Source organism: Plecotus auritus (genome assembly GCF_963455305.1).
Source record: "Plecotus auritus genome assembly, chromosome: 9".
In the NCBI taxonomy this organism is placed as follows: domain Eukaryota; kingdom Metazoa; phylum Chordata; class Mammalia; order Chiroptera; family Vespertilionidae; genus Plecotus; species Plecotus auritus.
In genome coordinates, this window is record NC_137783.1 from 51209166 (window position 1) to 51229097 (window position 19932).

The 19932-nt window shown below is 47.8% G+C and overlaps 1 protein-coding gene across 2 annotated transcripts in view; it reads right to left on the reverse strand.

Annotated features, from left to right (window-relative positions):
- Positions 1–342: 342 nt before the first annotated feature.
- Positions 343–19932, reverse strand: part of POLR3A (RNA polymerase III subunit A) — a 52750-nt gene continuing 33160 nt past the window's right edge. Inside the window, exons 20-31 of one of the 2 annotated variants that reach the window (XM_080643159.1) lie at positions 19387–19557; positions 18429–18542; positions 14429–14515; positions 14259–14341; positions 13568–13738; positions 11785–11878; positions 10802–10894; positions 9341–9505; positions 8698–8862; positions 8351–8482; positions 7153–7285; positions 343–4909 (exon numbers count right to left, since the gene is read on the reverse strand). In XM_080643159.1, coding sequence (XP_080499285.1) covers positions 4761–4909; positions 7153–7285; positions 8351–8482; positions 8698–8862; positions 9341–9505; positions 10802–10894; positions 11785–11878; positions 13568–13738; positions 14259–14341; positions 14429–14515; positions 18429–18542; positions 19387–19557 — 1557 coding nt within the window. In that variant the 3' untranslated portion in view covers positions 343–4760. The remainder of the gene's footprint in view (positions 4910–7152; positions 7286–8350; positions 8483–8697; positions 8863–9340; positions 9506–10801; positions 10895–11784; positions 11879–13567; positions 13739–14258; positions 14342–14428; positions 14516–18428; positions 18543–19386; positions 19558–19932) is intronic. The other variant, XM_080643160.1, reaches the window with a different exon arrangement.

The following is a 19932-nucleotide window of genomic DNA, read 5'->3' on the forward strand; positions in this document are numbered from 1 at the left end:
ATAGCTCATTCATAATCTTTCTACTGATTTTTGGATATGATGAGTTAAAGAAAACATGTTAAAATCAAGTTCACCATCACCAGTTCTTTTTACATGAAGATACTAGAAAATTTAAAATTCCATCAGTGGCTTGTATTGTATTTCTGTTGGGCAGTGTAGTGACTGGATTAATTCTAAAGAAAAGGGACAAAGGAACTGTTCAGTCACTCTATACCCAGAACCTGGTATTGGGCCAGGCTACAGTAGGTGAGCAATAAATAGTGTAATTTATTGAATAGTCTGACAGGTATATTTTCCATCAGCCCAGATAGTTTGAACAGTCTGCTCAGTGAATGTGACCTAATTTAATAGTCAGTTTATTAAAAAGAACTCAGGCATAAAAGTTGCAAGAAACAGAGACAAAGGGAGAGGGAAGGGGTCAGGGTCTCAGTCTCTCTTCTGAAGAGGAAGACACCTTGGTCCCACCCACCACAGCACATTCTAGTTCTGAGGAGCTTAGGGGGATATGTCAACCTCTGTCAAAAAATAAATTAAAACCCAATACACCAAAGGCGGAGGCAATTGTTTCCTCACTTCCAGCTTCTTTTTCTTTGCTAACAGAAGCCCCTACTTTTAGGTAAGCACATAGCCACCCAGAACCCAAACATTTTCCAGCCTCCCTTGGAGCTGGGCTTCGCTACTGCTGGCTGAGGGGATGTTAACAGGGATGCCAAGTAACATTTGGGAAAGCACTAAAAAATTATGGCTTTCTTTCCCTCCTCCTCTTGGCTGGAATGCCTGGGGCTCCACCAGCTCCCTTGGGCCATGAAGAATGAGGCTGGGGTCATACCCTGGGATGTGAAAGGTGAGGCTGAGAGGGACCTGAGTCCCCCACAGCTTTGGAAAACTGTCTGCCCTGGAATGCCCCCTGTTGGCTTTCCGTCAGAAGAAAATCTTAGGTATTTAAGACTGTTAGGTTTTTTTGTCACCTGATCCTGATAACAATACCCTTCTCCCTGAATATCTGTTGTCTACCTGCTACCACTCAGCTCCTTTCAGAACAGAACACTCAGAACCAAGTCAGTTCCAAGGTGACTGGATTTCTTTAGCATCAGATATTGATTTAAAAAGAACTGGAAATACCCTCATAAGGTACAATAGAGCATAGAGTGAAAATTAAGTCACCTCCACCTGTACCCTTTAGTCATCTGTTTCTATCCCCGAGGCAACCATTATTACCAATGTCTTTACATAGACTTTGCTGACGACTTTTAAATAGCAGCTTTTCCTTTAAGAGACAGAGAAAAGTTAAGTCCCCCCTCATGGGACAGACACCCTGTTATGTAATAATCTTATATAAATATCAATATCCATCTCTCTCAATAAAAAAACCAAAAACCCTGTTATGTTGGTCTTACTATCCATAAACCTTCATTTGAGATCACTTTTGCTCTAGGGCTAAACTTAAGTGCTCAGGCCCTTGGCTACATGACTGCGGATGTCAGCCCCTTCCCCGGCTCTCCTGTGTGGTGTGAACACTGAAACCTACTGATGAGCTGAAGTGGGCAAGGGTAAGTCAGGAGGCCTCATCCCCAAGGCCATCTGGAGGAATTTAAAAGGGTTAGAAGATAGGGTTTTAGTTGTGATTTTTAGACTCTTTTTTAGTAAAAATAGTGATAGTCACATAAAAAAATGGAAGCATACTTAATGAGTATATTCTGTGCCAGGTGCTGCAATAATACCTTATATGCACAATCACATTGAAACTTCACAATGACCCTGAGTTAGGTACCATTCAAAAGCATTCAAGAGAGGTTCAAGGTCACCAGACAGAAAAGGGAAATTGGGATTTGAGTTCCAATAGTCTGATCATAGAACTCAGGCTTTTAACACGATGACTGCAGCTGGACGGGTAAGTCCCAAGTATGCAGGGACCGTCCCTAAGGGCCCAGCACACTGCGGGGTACAGAGCAGGAGCTTAACCAATACGCGTGGTCTTAAACATCCATTCACTAACACTGCAAGTATACTGGGGCTGGGGAGAGGACGGTAGCACGCTTTCCCAGGGTCTGCAGGCTGTGTCCTCTGCTCAAGACACACCCTCTGGCATCCACACCCAAGGGAAAGAGACCAAACTGGGGGCTTAAAGGGTTCTGAAGGGAAGGTTGGAACCTGGGGCGGGGGTGCTCTGGTTCAGAGGGACCCCAGTGAGGCCTGGAGTGCTGAGCCTGCCCACAGGAACCAGGCCCTAGATTATGCTAGATGCACTTCTTGCCAAGTTTGATGCAGAACCTCTTTTCTCTACCCACTTTGTGAACTATTTTAAGATGCATCTGTATCTAATGGACCTGTTTTACTGCTGTATTTCTAGTTCTTAGAACAGTGCCTTCAACATAGGAGGCCCTTATTTGTTGAATGAACAGTTGAGCTGGCACCTGGTCCTGGCCAGATGGCACTTCCAGTACTTAGGGGGCACTACTGCCTCCCTGGGTTTGAATCATCTCCATCACAGGGTGGGGCTGGTGCTTACTGCTGACCCCAGCACCTGACAGTGGGCCTGCTGCAGGGACATGGGTTATTTTGAGTCAGAGCCTGCATATATCCCAATCATCTGCTTCACAACCCACAGCAGCTATGTCCAATCTTCTCATCAGGGCACACATAAACTACTAAAATGTTGCGGCACACCGATATATATATATATATTTTGCCGATCAGAAAAAAAAAAAAAAGGTATAGTTTTAACTCATTCACACTGAATGGCTACTGTTGTGTTGACTGCTGTCTTTTTTTAATTTGTCACTCTAAGGGAAAAGATGTCAGTGCTCCTGACTAAACGGCCAGGCATTGCAAGCTTTAAAAATTCTTGCAGCACACCAGTTGAAATTCGCTGACCTACAGGATGAATCGCTACAGTTTTATGTATATCATTTTTTCCTCTTTTGAGCTTTGGTAGAAAAATAGAATTCTGCCAAGAGAGAGCAAAAATTTACGAAAAATCATTATACAGTGTCAGGTTCAATCAGACATGAATCAATGTGAATGCACACAGATAAACCCTGAAATGGAAACACACCATAATTTAACTGACACACACTGAAACTCTGGGATGTTCCTCCTACTCAAAGTGCTGAACACAGCAGGGGTTGTAACGGAGTCAATAGCTATTTTAATCCTTTGTAAAAGATAAAAAAGGGCAAACTGCTAGACAGATGACTAGGCAGGAATATGTATCTGTGAATGGCTGAGACAGAATATAAGTGTTTTTCTTATTTCTTCCAAACAGGCCCAGAGTAAACCCTAACTATGGAGCTCACTCTGGAGAACACATTGCTATCTGGTCTTCATGCTCTGTGCTCACTATAAAGTCCAGTGCCCAGGGCAGGGAGATGATTCCATTAGGGACAATTTCACCACCTCCCATGGCACACACAGCAGGAAGCACACAGTTCCCAGCCAACATTGCTGGGCCTGTGGTCCCAGCAGGCGGCAGGACCCGAGAACCAGTGCCTACAGGACCCCTCACTTCTCACTGGGTGGTGAGCTCCCTCGCAGAACCCTTCTGTTCTGAGACACATGCTGATCTACACCTAACCCATCTGCAGCCATTGCAATCCCGTCCCATGGACTTGTCAGCCCCCAGACCGATCCCAGGCGGCCGGGGCTCCTGGCAATGCGTCTTTGTTACTCACAGAAACACACTACTGCCACCATTTCTCCTCCCCCATTTCAAGCATGTGCCACACAGAGGAAAGTGGGTGCTGCTGGTGTTCCCTCCCACCATCCTATACTCCAGAGGCCATGAAACCCACCCCAGGGAGGGTGCAGTCACCAGCAGAAGATGGTCTGGCATGTGCATCCTATTGACCCTTTCACCCCTTACAGCTGGCACCTGCTGCCACTGCCCTGGGGCACTTCAGGCCACCAGTTCTGCACCTGTCCCCTGCACACACAGGCGATTACTTCAGGAGGGTAGGGAGGCCACCCAGGTAGTGCCAGCAGCTGGACCAGCTTCACTCATCACCTCCAAGAACATGGACAATCCCACCCCAGCAGGCCCCAAATGCCGGCAAGGCTTCCGTGGGCCACGAAGAATGGGCCCCCAACTCTGTCACAGGTAGAGTGACAAGGCAGTGCCACAACCTGAAGGAGCTGGAGGCAGACGAAGCAACATGGTAGCCAGGGCATGAGAGAGCGTTTCAGAGCAGCTGGGGCCTCACGGCAGCTCAGCTCACTTTCCAATCCCAGACAGTCTCCTTGGCTCAGCCAGGTTTTCCAGTGATGCTGCAGTGCTGGCTTTCTTGGTTTCTAAGCTTCTGGGTTTCAAAAGTAAAACCAAATAACAAAAACTCCAACTTTTTCAAACTGAACAAATAAATAACAGTAACAATATTTACACAAATACATCACACGGAGAGTCGGACAGGACCGAGGGGCGGAAAACCTGGGACGGTGCCCTGGCCCTGGGGCTCAGGCCCCTCGTTCCTGGGAGCCACTGGACAGACAGGTGAGGTGGGGATGAGTGAGGACTCCTAGCTGGGGCCTCCTGGTGTCAGAGAGGCAGAGTGGGCAGCAGGTGTGGAAAAACCTCAGCTGTCCTGGCCAAGCACTATGGGGTGGTCAGGGTCACTGGGTGAGCTGCTCCTGGGATGCTGGGGGCCTGCCCTGGCTGCTGGCATGGTGGGGACATCAGGGCCTCTGTCCCAAGAAGCACAAAGCCGAGGCAGCTGCTGGTCTTGAGGACAGGAGCCGGGAGCAGGAGTGGTCCCCTCTTCCCGGGACTATGTGACAAGGGGGATGTGGAATTCGTTTGTGTCGAAGATCAGGGGCCTCCTGGGAGGGCTTGGGTCCCTGTTGGCCTTGTGGAGCAGCTTGAAGAGCCCGGTTCCAATGTTCATGGGGATCCCCATGATGATGCATTCGGACACCCCTGAAACCAACCAGAAGAAGATTAGAGAGCTGCTGACACACAGTGGGTTGTCAGGACAGAAACATGGCTGACGTAGGAGCCAGAAACTGGGATTCAAGTCCCAGCTCCAAGACACATCAACTGGTAGAACCTGGGCTGGTCACTTTACTCCTCATCTATGACAGGGGAAGCTGCGAAGTGCAGGCTGGCACCGTGCTCCTAGCTGGTGGAGAGATTCTTACACTTGGGGGAAGGGCAGTGCCCACCCACAGCCGGCTCCCGGCTGGAGACTGATGGCTCAGTGGTTCTCTCCCCAGAGCCAAAGATACTCTGCAGCGCTAACGTAGACAGCAAGGCTGGTAAAGGATGCACAGGGACTCCTGAGTTTGCCATCCAGTGTTTGCTTAACTTAGGCCCAGAAGAAAAGCAAACTGGATGACATGGTCAGGTGATGATCCCTAGAAACAACAACAGCAAGCTGTTCACTGTGCTCAGCGCTCAGGCCTGGGCCAGGATTGAAGGCGGCCCCAGCCTTGGGAGAGGCACAGCTCTAGCCGGAAACACTCAGAAGGCGGGGCTCCCTGGAGAGCCACAGAGAAGGGAGGTGGTGCAGATTCTTTCTCTGAGCTCCAGTTTGGCTTTACAAAATCCAATGTTGGGCTTTGCAGCCGGCTTCTGGCTCTAAAACAAGTGTGTGCCTACTACATTCTGGGCTTGGTGCTATCGGGAAACCAGAGAGGCAAAGGCAAACAACCAAACTAAAACCAGCATGCGGTGAGGACGACATTACGTTACAACGTGTGCAGGACCAGGAGGAGAAGGAAGATTTCACAGTGGGGGTGGGGTGGCTATGCCAGGCCCCAAAGGTAACAGCAATGGAGAGAGGGGCAGTGGGCAGGGCCATAGGCAGGCAGCAGGGCTGCAGTACAGGTGGCAAGGCTGGGGTGCTGGGTCTTAGCGCCCTTGTCAAGCACACTTGTTCTTACCTTTACCTTGGCTTTGGCCTTCTCTGCCCCAATCTCTGCTTCCTTTTCTTTCCTTTCACCCTTTATTATCTTAAAGAATTATGTAATTCCTCTTTCCCTTTATCTGAAGCTGATGCTCTTTGAAAGGAGGAAGAGTTCATCTTAGGCATACACTGACTGGGGCTCCACCTGCCCATCACCTGTGTGGCAAATCCACTCAAGAGCAGGAGGTGTTGCCGAAACCGGTTTGGCTCAGTGGATAGAGCGTCGGCCTGCGGACTGAAAGGTCCCAGGTTCGGTTCCGGTCAATGGCATGTACCTTGGTTGCAGGCACAACCCCAGTAGGAGGTGTGCAGGAGGCAGCTGATCGATGTTTCTCTCTCATCGATGTTTCTAACTCTCTATCCCTCTCCTTTCCTCTCTGTAAAAAATCAATAAAATATATTAAAAAAAAAAAAAGAGCAGGAGGTGTTGGGAATGGCCACTAGGAAGCAGAGCTCTGGAGGTGCGGAGGCGGCCAGGCCTGGAATCCCTGTGGCTTGGGGAGGCTTCTGAGCCTCCTGCGCCCCAGCTCCTCATGAGTTCCCACCTCAGGCCTGCAGGATCTTGGCACGAGAAAGGCTAGAGTAAAGCGGGCACTTTGTAAAGGACCCAGGAAGAGCCATGTGGGCAGCAGGGACTTTGTGTCAGTTCCCCTTCCTTCCTCTCCCAGGCTTCCGGCGGAGATGCACTCCGTGATTAGGGGACAAGGCCAGTGCAGGGCAAGACTCTGCAGTTGGCCGGGATGGCAGGCAAGTTAGTTTCTTCCGTCTTCTTACTTGCAAACAGGTTTGATACCTACACCTCACAGAGGTGCTGAGATACGGGCACTTAAGGTGCCCAGCACAGGGGCTCCACAAATGTAAAAGGCAGGCTGGATGCCTCTGCCGGGGAGTCAAGACAACAGGGAGCCCTGGCACTGGCCCCTCCTGCCAGCCTTGGCATCACAGAGGGTGCAGGAGTGGTGCGGCGACTTCAGGGGCTGGAAAGGTTCCTGCACGCGCAGGGTCAATCTTTTCTTCTTGGACCAAAAACTGACTGTCTTGACAGAGCAGCCTCCTAACAGATGTGGGGGGACGTGGGGTGCTCCAGTCAAGCTTGGGAGATAAAAGATCTACTGGTTCCAGCACCATGATCTGTGACTTTACTGTTAAAAAATAGAAGCTCTGCCTATTCAGTGTGGTCACCTCTCAGAAAGCCCCAGCCAGGGTCTAAGTTGCAAACACCCCAGGCATCTGGTGATGCTCTTAGCAAACCTACCACACACGGAGTCCTTCTGCCCAAAGTAGGCGGCGTCGAAGAGGTGGTCAGCCGTCTTCTCGAAGGAGGCCAGCATCAGCACACTCTCCTTCATCTTGGCCAGGCCAAACCTAGTGATGCCCAGGACTTCACCCTGTGTCAAGGGAGAAACCTGTCAGAATGGCACCCACGACACTAATGAAAGCTCAAACCAAACCGCACCCACGGCACCTCCTCAACAGAACAAGCAAAAATCAGCCAAATACAGTAGTTGTTCAAGTCACAACCTCAGGTGTGCACAGGATCCTAACAGCTACTGTCCCACCCACCTCAGCAAGGCTGCCAGCCACTGACAACATGGATCCTTACACTCACAAGCAGGGGCCGTGGAACAAAGAGGTAAGTAAGAATCTAGAGAAAAGAGAGTACTTCCTGAAGATGCTCATTACGTATCGAAGAACTTAAAACTCAACTTAAAAAGCACAAAGCAGGGATAGAGTTAAGTCCATTTAGGTGTTTTCACCCAAAGGAATATTCTGCCACCATTAAAAAGTATACTTAAAAACTATGTAACAACATGGAAAATAATAATGTTAAGTTAAAGAAGGCAGCATAAAAATGGCAGGCCCAATGTTTACTGCAACCGCAGTAACGTAATATATGCCTGCAGAGTAAGACTGAAAGGGGGACCTTAAAGCACAGCCTATACTCCAGGTGGGAGAGGCCTTTCCTCCCACGGAGTATCTGGCCCTTCCGAGTGCAGCATAGGTCTGAATGGGAAGGGTCATAAAAACCTGTTGTCCTACAGTGCTGTTAGAGGGGAGACATTTCTTGGGAAAAGAAAAAATACATAGCAACCATCCAACCTCAGTCCCCCACGACCATGTTAACTTAGTCTTTTTCTGGAAATGGCTACAGAAGTGTGATAAGTGGGTTTAATTGGGAATGAACACCTCAGTTTGCCAAGACATCCCGGCCTTTGGCAATAGCTGGCTTTGCTTTAGGATACATTTCTACTAAGAACAAAACCATTCTCCCCCTCATACCAGGAGGTTGCAATGTTTGTACTGGCGTTTTACCAGAACACCCAGCCTGCCCACCAGGCCTTGGTTTTGGGGGGATGGTGACATCTTATTTTCTCGCAGTGGCCACCACAGCAAGTACTCTGCGTCTTATAAGCACGCCAACTTCATTCTCCTGAGACTGGGCCCCCACGCACCTTGTAGGTCATGAGGTCGGAGAGCAGCATCACGTGCCTCCGGTCGATGCTCATGCCATGGTTGACCATCGTGTACTGGATCTCGTTGATGATCGTTGTCCGGGCAGCTTCAATGCCCAGAGTTTTCTCCACCTATGGAGAGCCAGGGTGAGCAGAAGCAGCCACTTCCGGGTGCCACCCCCCTCTCTTTATGCCCTCCTCTGCCCTGAAGGTTCACGGCAAGCCCCGCGCCCTTTCCAGAATCAGATCTTTAGCGGCAGACCCAGAGCAAACAGCTGTCCCAGGAGCACCAGGAACCAGCTGAGGGAGACAGGACGCGCGTAAGGGGACCCAGATGTGAGCAGTACCTCATATGTGTTATTGGAGGTGGTTCGGGTGCCCTTCACACCGTGAGTGGCCATGACTGCCCGCAGGTTATCACCCTCCACCAGGAGCTTGTACTTCTCCTTCCCACTCTGCTCGTCGATGTGGATGACAGCTCTGGACACCTCTGGGATACCCTGCACCACCACCTGGACTCAGACACAGATGTTGAGGCCCTTGCAGTGCCCATGGCCCCCACCACCCAGGCAGCCTCAGAAAACACAGCAGCAGAGAAGATGTGGACGTCGGGCCCTGGTGTGTTCCCGGGAGCATCCCGTTCTCAGTGGGGAGTATCAGTGACGTCCACGCCTAAAAGTCCTGCCCACTGTTCTGAGGTCCAGGGAGAAGGCAGCAGTTCAGGGAACCGTGTCCTTTCCCAGCGTCAGTTTTATGAGAACAGAGGAGTCTAACAGACAGAGCTGGTGTGACAGTACTAAGAAGAAAACACCGACTGATTCCTTAAGAGGGTGGCACAGAAGAATAAGAAATGGGTGCCACCCTCAGTCTCAGTAGTGACAGGACTTAGGGTGCACTGGGGCCTATATACTGATGTTGGAGGTAAATGCGTCACTTTACAAACCTCCCGGCACTTGGCTGGGCAGGGCCTGAGGGTGACTGTCGCCTCACCTTGGGGAGGTCCTCCTTCAGGAACTGCAGCACATAGTACATGGAGCTCTTGCTGTTCTCGCGGGGGGTGACACACACCACGGCCTCGCCATGAACAGCCACATCGCCCGGCTTCACTCGGAGCTTGGACATGCAGATGGAGTATCGCACCGTCTCCGCGTTCACCTGCAGGGGTCAGGGGTGCCGCACGCCCAGGGCATTACTGACGGTTTGGAGCCTTTGATTCCAGTATTTCTCAGCCTTTTGTCATCGTGCCCCTCTAAGAAGTCTTTTCAGGCATTTTTTCCCTAAATCTCTCTCCCCACCATGAAATTCTAATACTAGAGATACACTGTATTTGTTTATGTACTGTATGTCTATGTGCTTATTTATAAAATAGTTTCTTTTTATAGTCCCTCCACACCCCCACTGGAAATGCATGCTCAATTCATGGCAGCATGCTCGGGCTCCAGGGGAGTCTGGAATGCAAGGTTGGTGGCCAAGACAATTTAAAAGCATCAGTGCCACTTCTCCTGTACCGACCTCACAGCTACTCGTATCTACACTCCCAGATGTGGCCCTGCTCTTGTGCTAAAAGGACAGAGGCAGCCCTAGCCGGTTTGGCTCAGTGGATAGAGCGGCGGCCTGCGGACTGAAGGGTCCCAGGTTCGATTCCGGTCAAGGGCATGTACCTTTGTTGCGGGCACATCCCCGGTAGGGGGTGTGCAGGAGGCAGCTGATCGATGTTTCTCTCTCATCGATGTTTCTAACTCTCTATCCCTCTCCCTTCCTCTCTGTAAAAAAATCAGTAAAATATATTTAAAAAAAAAAAAAAAGGACAGAGGCAGGTGGCCACAGCCAGCCTGGAGAAACCCCGACCTGGAGAACTCGCTGCTCAATTTGGGTCATCTTTCCCATGAACAAACACATGAACTTGGTACTTGAGAGAAGGGACACAAAATGTGTGAAGACTAGTATAGATTTTAACTACCTAGAGAGGGAGGAAGGTGCCAAGAAGTTACTCAGTTTGCATCCCACCTCAGTCTGTCCCTGAGAAGGGCTGATAATCTTTCAACCATAAATGCCAATATGGTAAGTAAGGGTAACCTGCCCACCCAAAAACATTCACTGAGCTAGCCAGGTGCAGTGCTGGTGCTGGGACCACAGGTGTGGAAGACACAGACAGCCCTATGGCCCTTCTAGACACTGGGAAGATGGACAAGGAGACCAATATTGCAATACTTTGTCACAGTGAATGGGTACGGTGGCCTGCACAAAATTTCAACTAATTTCCTGTGTGTTGTTCGATGGCAACATCTGTGTCAGGTCAGGTTTAGAAAGAGACTGTGAAGGTGCAACAGACTCACACAGAAGCACCAAAGGCAAGCCTCTGCAGCGTGCCCCATGCCTGGCCTTGCTCACCAGCACCAGCCTGGGACTGACAGAGGGCGACTGCCTCTACACATTTAGTTAATGACTCACTTCCAGCCTTAGAAGTCTAATCCGTTCCAGGGAGAGCTTGACAAGGATAAAGCAGTCGTCGGGAAGGAACACTTCTTCGATATACTCTGAAATCTGTAGTATCAGAAGACCAGCACGTTAATCAGTCACTTTCCCTTTTTCTAAAAACATTCACTGCTTGTTTCTTTCTTAAAAAAATATACATGTTTCTATTCATTGAGAGAGAGAAGAAAGAAGAGGGAGATAGAAAAAATGATGAGAGAGAAACATCATCCATTGACTGCCTCCTGCACTCCCCCTTCTGGGGATTGAGCCCGCAACCCAGGCATGCACCCTGACGGGGAATAGAACCTCCATCTCTTGGTTCCTGGGTTGACACTCAACCACTGATCCACACCAGCTGAGACACTGGCTCTTTCTTGTATGTGTCCTGATTGGGGATTGCTCTAATCCAGGGGTCCTCAAACTACAGCCCGCGGGCCACATGCGGCCCGTCGAGGACATTTATCCGGCCCACCGGGTGCCGCTGCCTGTCCTGTTTAGCAGCCGACTTGTCCCGGGCACGCAGTGCGCATAGGAATTTGTTCATAGTTTTTTTTTTAAACTATAGTCCGGCCCTCCAACGGTCTGAGGGACAGTGAACTGGCCCCCTGTTTAAAAAGTTTGAGGACCCCTGCTGAGTTACCTGGCCAGGGCCTGCTTACTCTTTTTTTAAAGTTGATTTTAGAGGGATAGGACAAGGGAGGGGAGAAACTTCGATTTTGTTGTTCCACTTATTTATGCATTCACTGGTTGCTTCTTGCACGTGTCCTGACCAGGGATGGAACCTGCAACCTTGGTGTATCTGGATGATGCTCTAACCAACTGAGTACCTGGCCAGGGCCTGCTCTCTCTTTTCTTTTAAGGACATAGAATAGTGTGCACACACACTGCACCTGGCTTTTATATTTCCTTCCAATATGACTGATCTAGTTTTCTCATTATTAAGAGGGATTTCTCCTTACCTCTCCCAAGAGAGTTTTCTCAATTCTCCCTTTCACGAGGCGAGCATAATCTGCATCGTCATCCTTGTCTAGCTGAGCCGTGATGATTGGAGTGCTGTGAAAAGTAAAGCAAAAACCATGTCAGCACGAGGAGTAAGCCTGCTCGAAGACAGCTGCTTTGTTAAATCCGCACACAAAAGCAACTGCAACTTACTGAGCATTTGCTGTGTCAAGCTGCTTCCTCAGACATTCTCATTTATTATTTTAAAATATATTTTTATTGATTTCAGAGAGGAAGGGAAAGAAATAGAAACAACAATGATGAGAGAAAATCATTGACTGGCTGCCTCCTGCACACCCCCTACTGGGGATCAAGCCCAAAACCTGGGCATGTGACCTTGACCAGAATCGAACCGGGACCCTTCAGTCTGCAGGCCGACACTCTATCCACGGAGCCAAACCAGCTAGGGCCAGACATTCTCATTTACATTTACTATTTTTGGAGTACATGAGGCAAACCACTCTACCAGTGAATGAAATGCCTTTCATGAAATTCTTTCTGACCAAGTGCACCTACCTCTTCCTCTATGGTCCTAATAAGTAATTAATTTAGTTCTGTTCCCTGAGTAAAATGGTTCTTTGTGTATTACAGCTTCCGCCATCCCTTTCCCCTGCCCCATAACCTGCTCTCCAGGACACCTCCAGCTCCTCCAACACCCACTGTCCTGGTAGTGTCCCCTGAACACACACTCCTGGACGAGACTGACCAGCCGGAGAAGGCAGGCAGAGCCCCTGCCACCGTGGACATCTATAGTTGCCATTCCACAGTGCAGCTTTTCTTCACTTAATGCTGTGTTTACTCAGATCACAGATGAATCGTCAAATGCACTGTAACATATTTCTCTATTTTCTAGTCTCAGATCACCTACAAACCCTATCATGAAATCACGTGGGAGTCACAGAACATGACCACAGCCCAAATGGTAGACACATCAGTCAGGTCTGGTTAGGCTGGAAATATAACATCAAAAATTTGAAACCTGCCCGGTTGTGTGGTTCAGTGGTTGAGCGGCAACCAATGCACCAGGAGATTGCCAGTTCGATTCCTGGTCAGGGCACATGCCCAGGTCGTGGGCTCAACCCCCAGCAGGGAGTGTGTCAGAAGGCAGCCAATCAACGATTCTCTCTCATCATTGATGTTTCTATCTTTCTCTTCCCCTCTCTAAAATCAGTAAAAACATATTTAAAAAGAAAAGGGAAACCTAGCCCTGGTTGGGTGTGCAATGGTTAGTGTGCTGGCTTGTGCACTGAAGGATCTCAGATTTGATTCCTGATCAAGAGCATGTACCTGGGTTGCAAGTTCAATCCCTGGCCTTAGCCAGAGCATGTACAGGAGGCAACCAATCGATGTGTCTCTCTCATATCAATGTTTCTCTCTCTCCTCATCCCCCTCCCACTTTCTAAAAAAAGGGGGAAAAAGATCCTTGGGTGAGGATTAACAAAAACAAAAAAAGTCTGAAATCTACATTGCCAAATTGCTGTCATTTTTCCAGTAGTTTTTTAGGTTTCTATCTTTCATGTGACCATTGGCCATAAAGTACCACTTTTCAATTTTGACTTTACGTATCTAGTTTCAACTACTTTTTCCCAGAGGGTTTTTTAAAAACTAAAATATGATTAACACAGGCATGCCACTGAAGTTTGAGATACTGCCCATTTAAATAGCACATATGCCAAGAGAATCACTGCTTCTGAGAAAACGAGACAGGCAGTATGGGAACAGAAGGGAAACGGAGGCGGGCACCTGATGGCCTTGGAAGCATTGATGATCTCTTTGATGCGGGGCACACCCAGGGTGATGTTCATGGAGGCCACACCTGCAAAGTGGAAAGTCTTCAGGGTCATCTGGGTGCCCGGCTCGCCGATGCTCTGGGCACAGAGTGCACCTACCGCAGAACCAGGCTCCATCTGTGCCCTAGAAGGAAGATATGGATGGAAAGTCCAGTAAAACTGCCAGGGAGAAGCTTCTGGTTATTTCTTTTCAGCAGAAAAAATGCCTTCAGGGTCAGGAAGGAATTGGCAACGAGCCAAGCTGTGCTGGTGGCAGAGGAGGAACCTGGCATAGATCACAGTAATAAATGCATACAGGAGACACAATGCCCAGAAGGGTCAGATAATGAAACTGAATACTGTGGGGCTACTTGTGGTCAACGTGCAATGACTGGGCCCCAATGTCTATTGCCTGAAGAAGATATGAGAGCCTGCTAACAAATGGAACTGAAGGTAGAGACGGGTGCACCTGCCAAATATATATTGGTAGTTTCTCTGTGGGGAGAAAACACTTGGAAATTTCTTTGCAATTCCACACCTTGGAGCATCTGTTTATACAGGCAATCATTAAGTGGTGCTGGTGCAGAATTTTGTTTCCATGGACCAATAGGAAGGATCTGAGACCCTTGTGACTACCCAGTAGTCTAAGACGGTGAGCATCCTACCTCATGTATTTGTCCCTACAGGTCTCCAGAAACTTTTCTATTTGGGTGGGGGTGATCCGGTCCAACTGGTACAGCACCCGGGGCTGGAAGAACAAAACCAAGTGTAGAGTTAGGGCTGGTACCTGAAAATACCTGAGTGTCCGCCCTTCCAGCCAGGGAAGGCCATTTACCTCTGTTGTGCCGTTATCGTTGATGCCGTATTTATCTCTGGTTTTCTTGATCTTCTCAGAAACCCCCTTAATGAATTTCTTTATTTCCTGAATGATTACATAGCAAATATCAGTAATTCAGATGTTATGAAGTGTTTTATAAACTTCAGTAATAGGCAAGCCCATCGTATCACTAAAATAGTGACAGCTAAATGTATACTTTAAGGGATACAACACGGATAAAGTTCCTACTACAAAATGTTTCCCCAAGGGATACACCCAATCATCCACACCCTGGACACAGCGCTCACTGGTTCAGATGTTTCTAGGGCCTTTTTCTACAATGATGCTTCAGCAATGGCCCACCAGCCACTTTCCTGGCCCTGCCATGTCGCCCTTACACTAGGTAAGCCTTCTTACCTTCCGCTCTCCCTTTGCTCTCCTGGCATACACACTGCCTCCATTTACACAGCTCAGAGCAGGTAGAAATGCACTGTTATACCAGCCGTGGGCAAACTACGGCCCGTGGGCCGGATCCGGCCCGTTCGGCTGTTCTATCCAGCCCGCGGAGCCGAAAGAGCGGAGGGGTTCTCTTGCTCTCCCCTCTGCTCCTTTACTTTGAATTTATATTAGTTCACACAAACACTCCATCCAGGCTTTTGTTCCGGCCCTCCGGTCCAGTTTAAGAACCCATTGTGGCCCTCGAGTCAAAAAGTTTGCCCACCCCTGCGTCTAGACTGATTAACTTTAGATTTTCTCCTGAAGTTGTTATGATCAATTTAAAAACTAACAAGCTAAAGCATAGCTTTTCAGACATTATGTACATTTCAAAGGAAACACTCCCACAATCAGCTCCCTTACTCTCACCTCAGCCTCACCCCTTCAGTCTCCCGCTCCTTTCCCACACAATTAGAAATTTGGAAGGGTTCCTGGAAACCGCTCTCAGCTAGAATTGAAACATCAGTATATTTGCTATTCCTGCTGTATTTAAGAACAGTACTCTCAAAGGACAAAAAACAAAAAAGGACGGAAGAAGAGAACTTTAAGCCGCAGGATGGCGACAAAATGGAGCAAGGAAGGTGAGAAGTGCATCATGAGGACGGCAGCATTGGAGACTACAGTCCTGCGGCAAAGTTTTCTGACAACCCTCAAAGGGGAAAAAAACCATCTGTTTTACAGCTGACAGTGTGTCTGTGAAATAAACCCAGCCTCATGGTCACTGCCAGAACCAGGAGCAGCCGTCACCCTCCTCCCACGAGTGCTTACGGAGGGGTGTGCTGCGCTATAATGAACTGCCCCCTTCAGAGTGCTGCTCCCAGGGGGTCACACTTGATAGGACTGACTCAGCACTTCTCAAATGAGCTGACAGCACACACCACATAGCAGAGCAATCTCCCCGGGCATGACTCTGCCTAACTGGGAATATTCAAAGGCAGCATGCCCTGTGCCACCTCACTTTTTCTCTATGTTATCCATGGAAAGAGCCTCTTCCACATTGCTGATTTCCTCCCCAGCTTCTTGTCTAGCCGCTGCAGTATCCTTTAGGGCAAGCTCCTGAGAGCCTTCTTGGCTCAGATGCTGCCATTTGTCGCCAGGTGTTAAAGGTGCCCCACCTGTCGGTGCAGGGAAACTGGAAAGAGAGCCTGCGGCCGGGCGGACCGGGCACTTTCATCTGGAGGAACTCTGCACACACAGTAGAAAGGACACACCTAAAACCACTCCCCAGCTCAGGCACTGGATACGAACCTTTAGCGGCCACCCACAGGGACCCGCTTCCAGCGGCTTTGCTGAAATGACTTACACAAAAGTTAGATATTCTGGAGGTTAAAAAAAAAAGGGCTCATTTTGCAGAAATGAAAACTGGAATAAGCTACTAAGAATTCAGCTGAATCAACCCATGCATACTACAGGGAACTCGCAACATGGCAAATGACAGGCGATTAATCACACGATTAACTAGCAGTTAGGTTCTCACACTCACACCACAGTAATCTGTGAGTAGGGGCACCAGCCTCTGGCAGGGCCAGGGCTCAACGCCACTCAGCAGCCGCCTCCACTCTGGCAAGGCGAGGGCCAGGACACATCTCAGAGGCGCAGACAAATCTGTCTGGCCAGCGGATTTTGAACCCTCTTGGCAAAACTGAGTTCACCAGACTGTGAGCCACTGAAGGGCAAGGACATGTTTAGTCATCTTTGTGTTCCCAGTACCTGCACAATGTATGACACAGTGCTGCTCACTGGCTAAATAAACACCGAGGTCAGAGGTCACCCATTAACCCTTGTCAAAGACAAGCAAGGGGCCCGTCCAAAGTGACGCACACGGAGGCCTGCTTGTCAGCCCTAGGATGAAGGGCTGTCATCTCCAGTGCTGGCAAGCAGCTGAGTGCTGCTCGGGTTCACCCCTTTATGCTCAGCAGTCGCAGCATGCGAAGTGCATTACCTCGTTATATTTCTCATAGCCTGTCTCAGTTAAGGTCTTCAAGGATAAACAGAGAAATATGTAAGTAAATATAATGATGTAGAAAAAACAAAATCATAACTCTAACTTGTTAGTTAAAAAATCTATGGAAAAAAATTAAAGGCACCCAGCCTAGCCATACTCTTGATTTAAACATATTACATTCTATAAGATTCTTTTTCACCTTTCACTCCTCAACACATGAAAGAAGTGAAGCTTTCTTAACTGAAAGCATCCTTGCACTTTCACTCTGTGGCTTTTTAAAATGTTTTAAATATATTTTTACTGATTTAAGAGAGAGGAAGGGAGAAGGAGAGTTAGAAACATCAATGATGAGAATCATTGATTGGCTGCCTCCTGCACGCCCCCTCCTGGGGATTGAGTGCGCAACCTGGGCATGTGCCCTGACCTGGAAATGAACCATGACCTCCTGGTTCATAGGGTGATGCTCAACTACTGAGCCACACCAGCTGGGCATGGCTTTTATTTCTGATATACGGAAAGGGATACATTCCTGCTGATTTTTTGCTGCATTTGAATAACCAATCAGTACAAACAAGAAACGATTGGTTCCTGCATCCCTGTTTTTTATCATAACCACATAAAGAGAAAGGATCTGCTTAAACGGGTCAGTGACATTAAAAAAACAAAAACAAACAAACAAAAAACCTTAAGGGTGTCCCCAGGTACTAGCTCCCCTGAAGAAAAAGGAGGGCAGACTCCATGGATTTCTGATTCATACCGCAGTAGGAGAAAGAGTGATTTAAAAGGGTACCGAGGAGAAACCAAGATGGTGGCATAGGTAAGCACCTAAACTGCTGCCTTGCACAACAATTTCAAAACTACAACTAAAAGACGGAACGGACACCATCCAGAACCACAGGAAACCTGTGGGGGGGTTCAGGAAGAGACTGGACAAAAATCATACACCCATGGATGAGGACAGTCGGGGGGAGGTAAGGGCAGAAGGTGGGGTGGGAACCGGGTGGAGGGGAGCTATGCTGGGAAAAAGGAGAAACAATTCTAATAATCTGAATAAAGATTTATTAAAAAAATAATAAAATAAAAATATTTGAAATTTATAAAATAACAGAATAAAAGATGTTAGGAAAGGGCAAAAAATAAATAAATAAATAAAATAAAATAAAATAAAATAAAATAAAATAAAATAAAATAAAATAAAATAAAAGGGTACCGAGACAGCCCCACTACCAATACAAATTACTGGAATTCAGAATGAACAAAGAAGAGCTGGTCCACAGGAGGTGATTGCAGGGTGTTGACAGGGGTAGGGTTACGCACAAATCAGTTCTCTAGCTAAAGCATTTTTCTTCTAATAGGAAAACGCTTGTGTAAAAGCCACTAACTAAAAAAGACATGAGATAAATTCTTCACATTGGCCACAGAGATTTTGCCTCAGCCATTCTTTAATTTTTTAAGCAAAGAAAGACTCTTACACCCACCCCCCCCCCCCCCCCCCCCCATTTCATGAACATCCCTTGCTGGCCCTTGGCCACCACTTTCTGGTGACAGCCAGGTGGGGCGATCAGCATCGGAGCTTACCTGCAGGAAGCTGTCCTGGCAGCAGAGGAACTCGTGCTTCTTCATGATCGACTCGGTGCTCAGGACCAGTTCGTTTTTACTGAGCGCAGGCTCGCTCTGACACGGGAAGACTGCCTCAAGTGTTCAAAGGACACAGTATGATGTGGCGGGGGCAATGGAGAAGGGGGCAATATTAAATGAAAGACGCTACAAGAGACTGGATACTTAGGGGGATCTTCTAGCAACCTGTGATGTTTTTCTCCTTCAAAACAAGTTTTAGATTCTACCTTTAATATGAAGGTGGAAATGGTAAACTGGTACTCCACTTATACAAAGACTTCTGGGTATTATCACATTGCTCCCAAACTTCGCCCCAACCCAGATTTGCATTAAAAATACAAATTGTTGTTTTAAAAAATTCCAAATATTTTAAGAGTGAAAATATTCCTCCACCCTCAAGCTCATAGCATTTCCCCAAAGATGTAAGGGCTACATATCATCCTAATGCACAGGCAGACCACTATGTATCTGAATTCTCCTCCATGATGGTCTGCCTCTACCAAACAGTGCTGGAAAACACTCTTGGCACTCTTAGATCATTTCTGCAGGTCTGGTTCCTCTAAGAGGAACTATGGGAGCAAAAGGCACCCACATTTTAATTCAGATCAGTACTGTCAAACTACCTTCCAAAAAGGCTGTTCTAAATTATGTGAAATGTAACTGCTTTTCACACCCATGACTTATAACACTGGCCTGTTACATAGAAACAAAAACCCTCTTCTATTGGCATTCGATGACTAACACTAGACTTTGAAATTGAGAAAATATTTTCCTTTAATATCGGAAAACTTATACAGAGTAACACAAAATGAAAACACTAAGCCAGTAATATGATTGAGCATTAAACTGTGTGTGATTTTCCAAAGGGCACCTCCATTCTGAAGAACACTCCAACCCCAGATATAATACTAAATCTTACTTTAATGTTGTCCAGAACCCTTTTAAACTCCAAGGGCTCATCTTTTCCCTCCATAGCTGCAGGATCTAAGCCATCTCCCCCGTAAATGAACTGTATAATATCTCCCGTAGAGCTTCGGACTGTCAAATCATACTGTGAACAAAGATCTTCAAGGGACTTCACAAGCCTTCTCTAAAGGGAAGGAAACAGAAAACAAAGAGTAGTCACATGTGCAGAGGATGAGATTTCCAACTCTAAGTTTCAAGGTTACTAGCCCTTTAATCACATAAAAACTATTAGAAATCCCTTAAAAAGATTCCCCTAACCCAAAGAACGAGGCCAAGAGTGCCTCACTAACCTGTCCAGTGGGATTTAGAATATGCCCAACCTCCAACTCTTTAGTGTGTTTTAGAATACCTGCAATTTAAACCCCATCTACCCTGAAGGAATATGCAAACACTGTTTTCCTAGCCTGCTGTGCCTCCTCTCTCTTTCTCCCTAAGGTATAAATTAATGCAACAGCTTTGCATTTCTAAACACAACTTAATCTTGGACCCCCGTGGACTT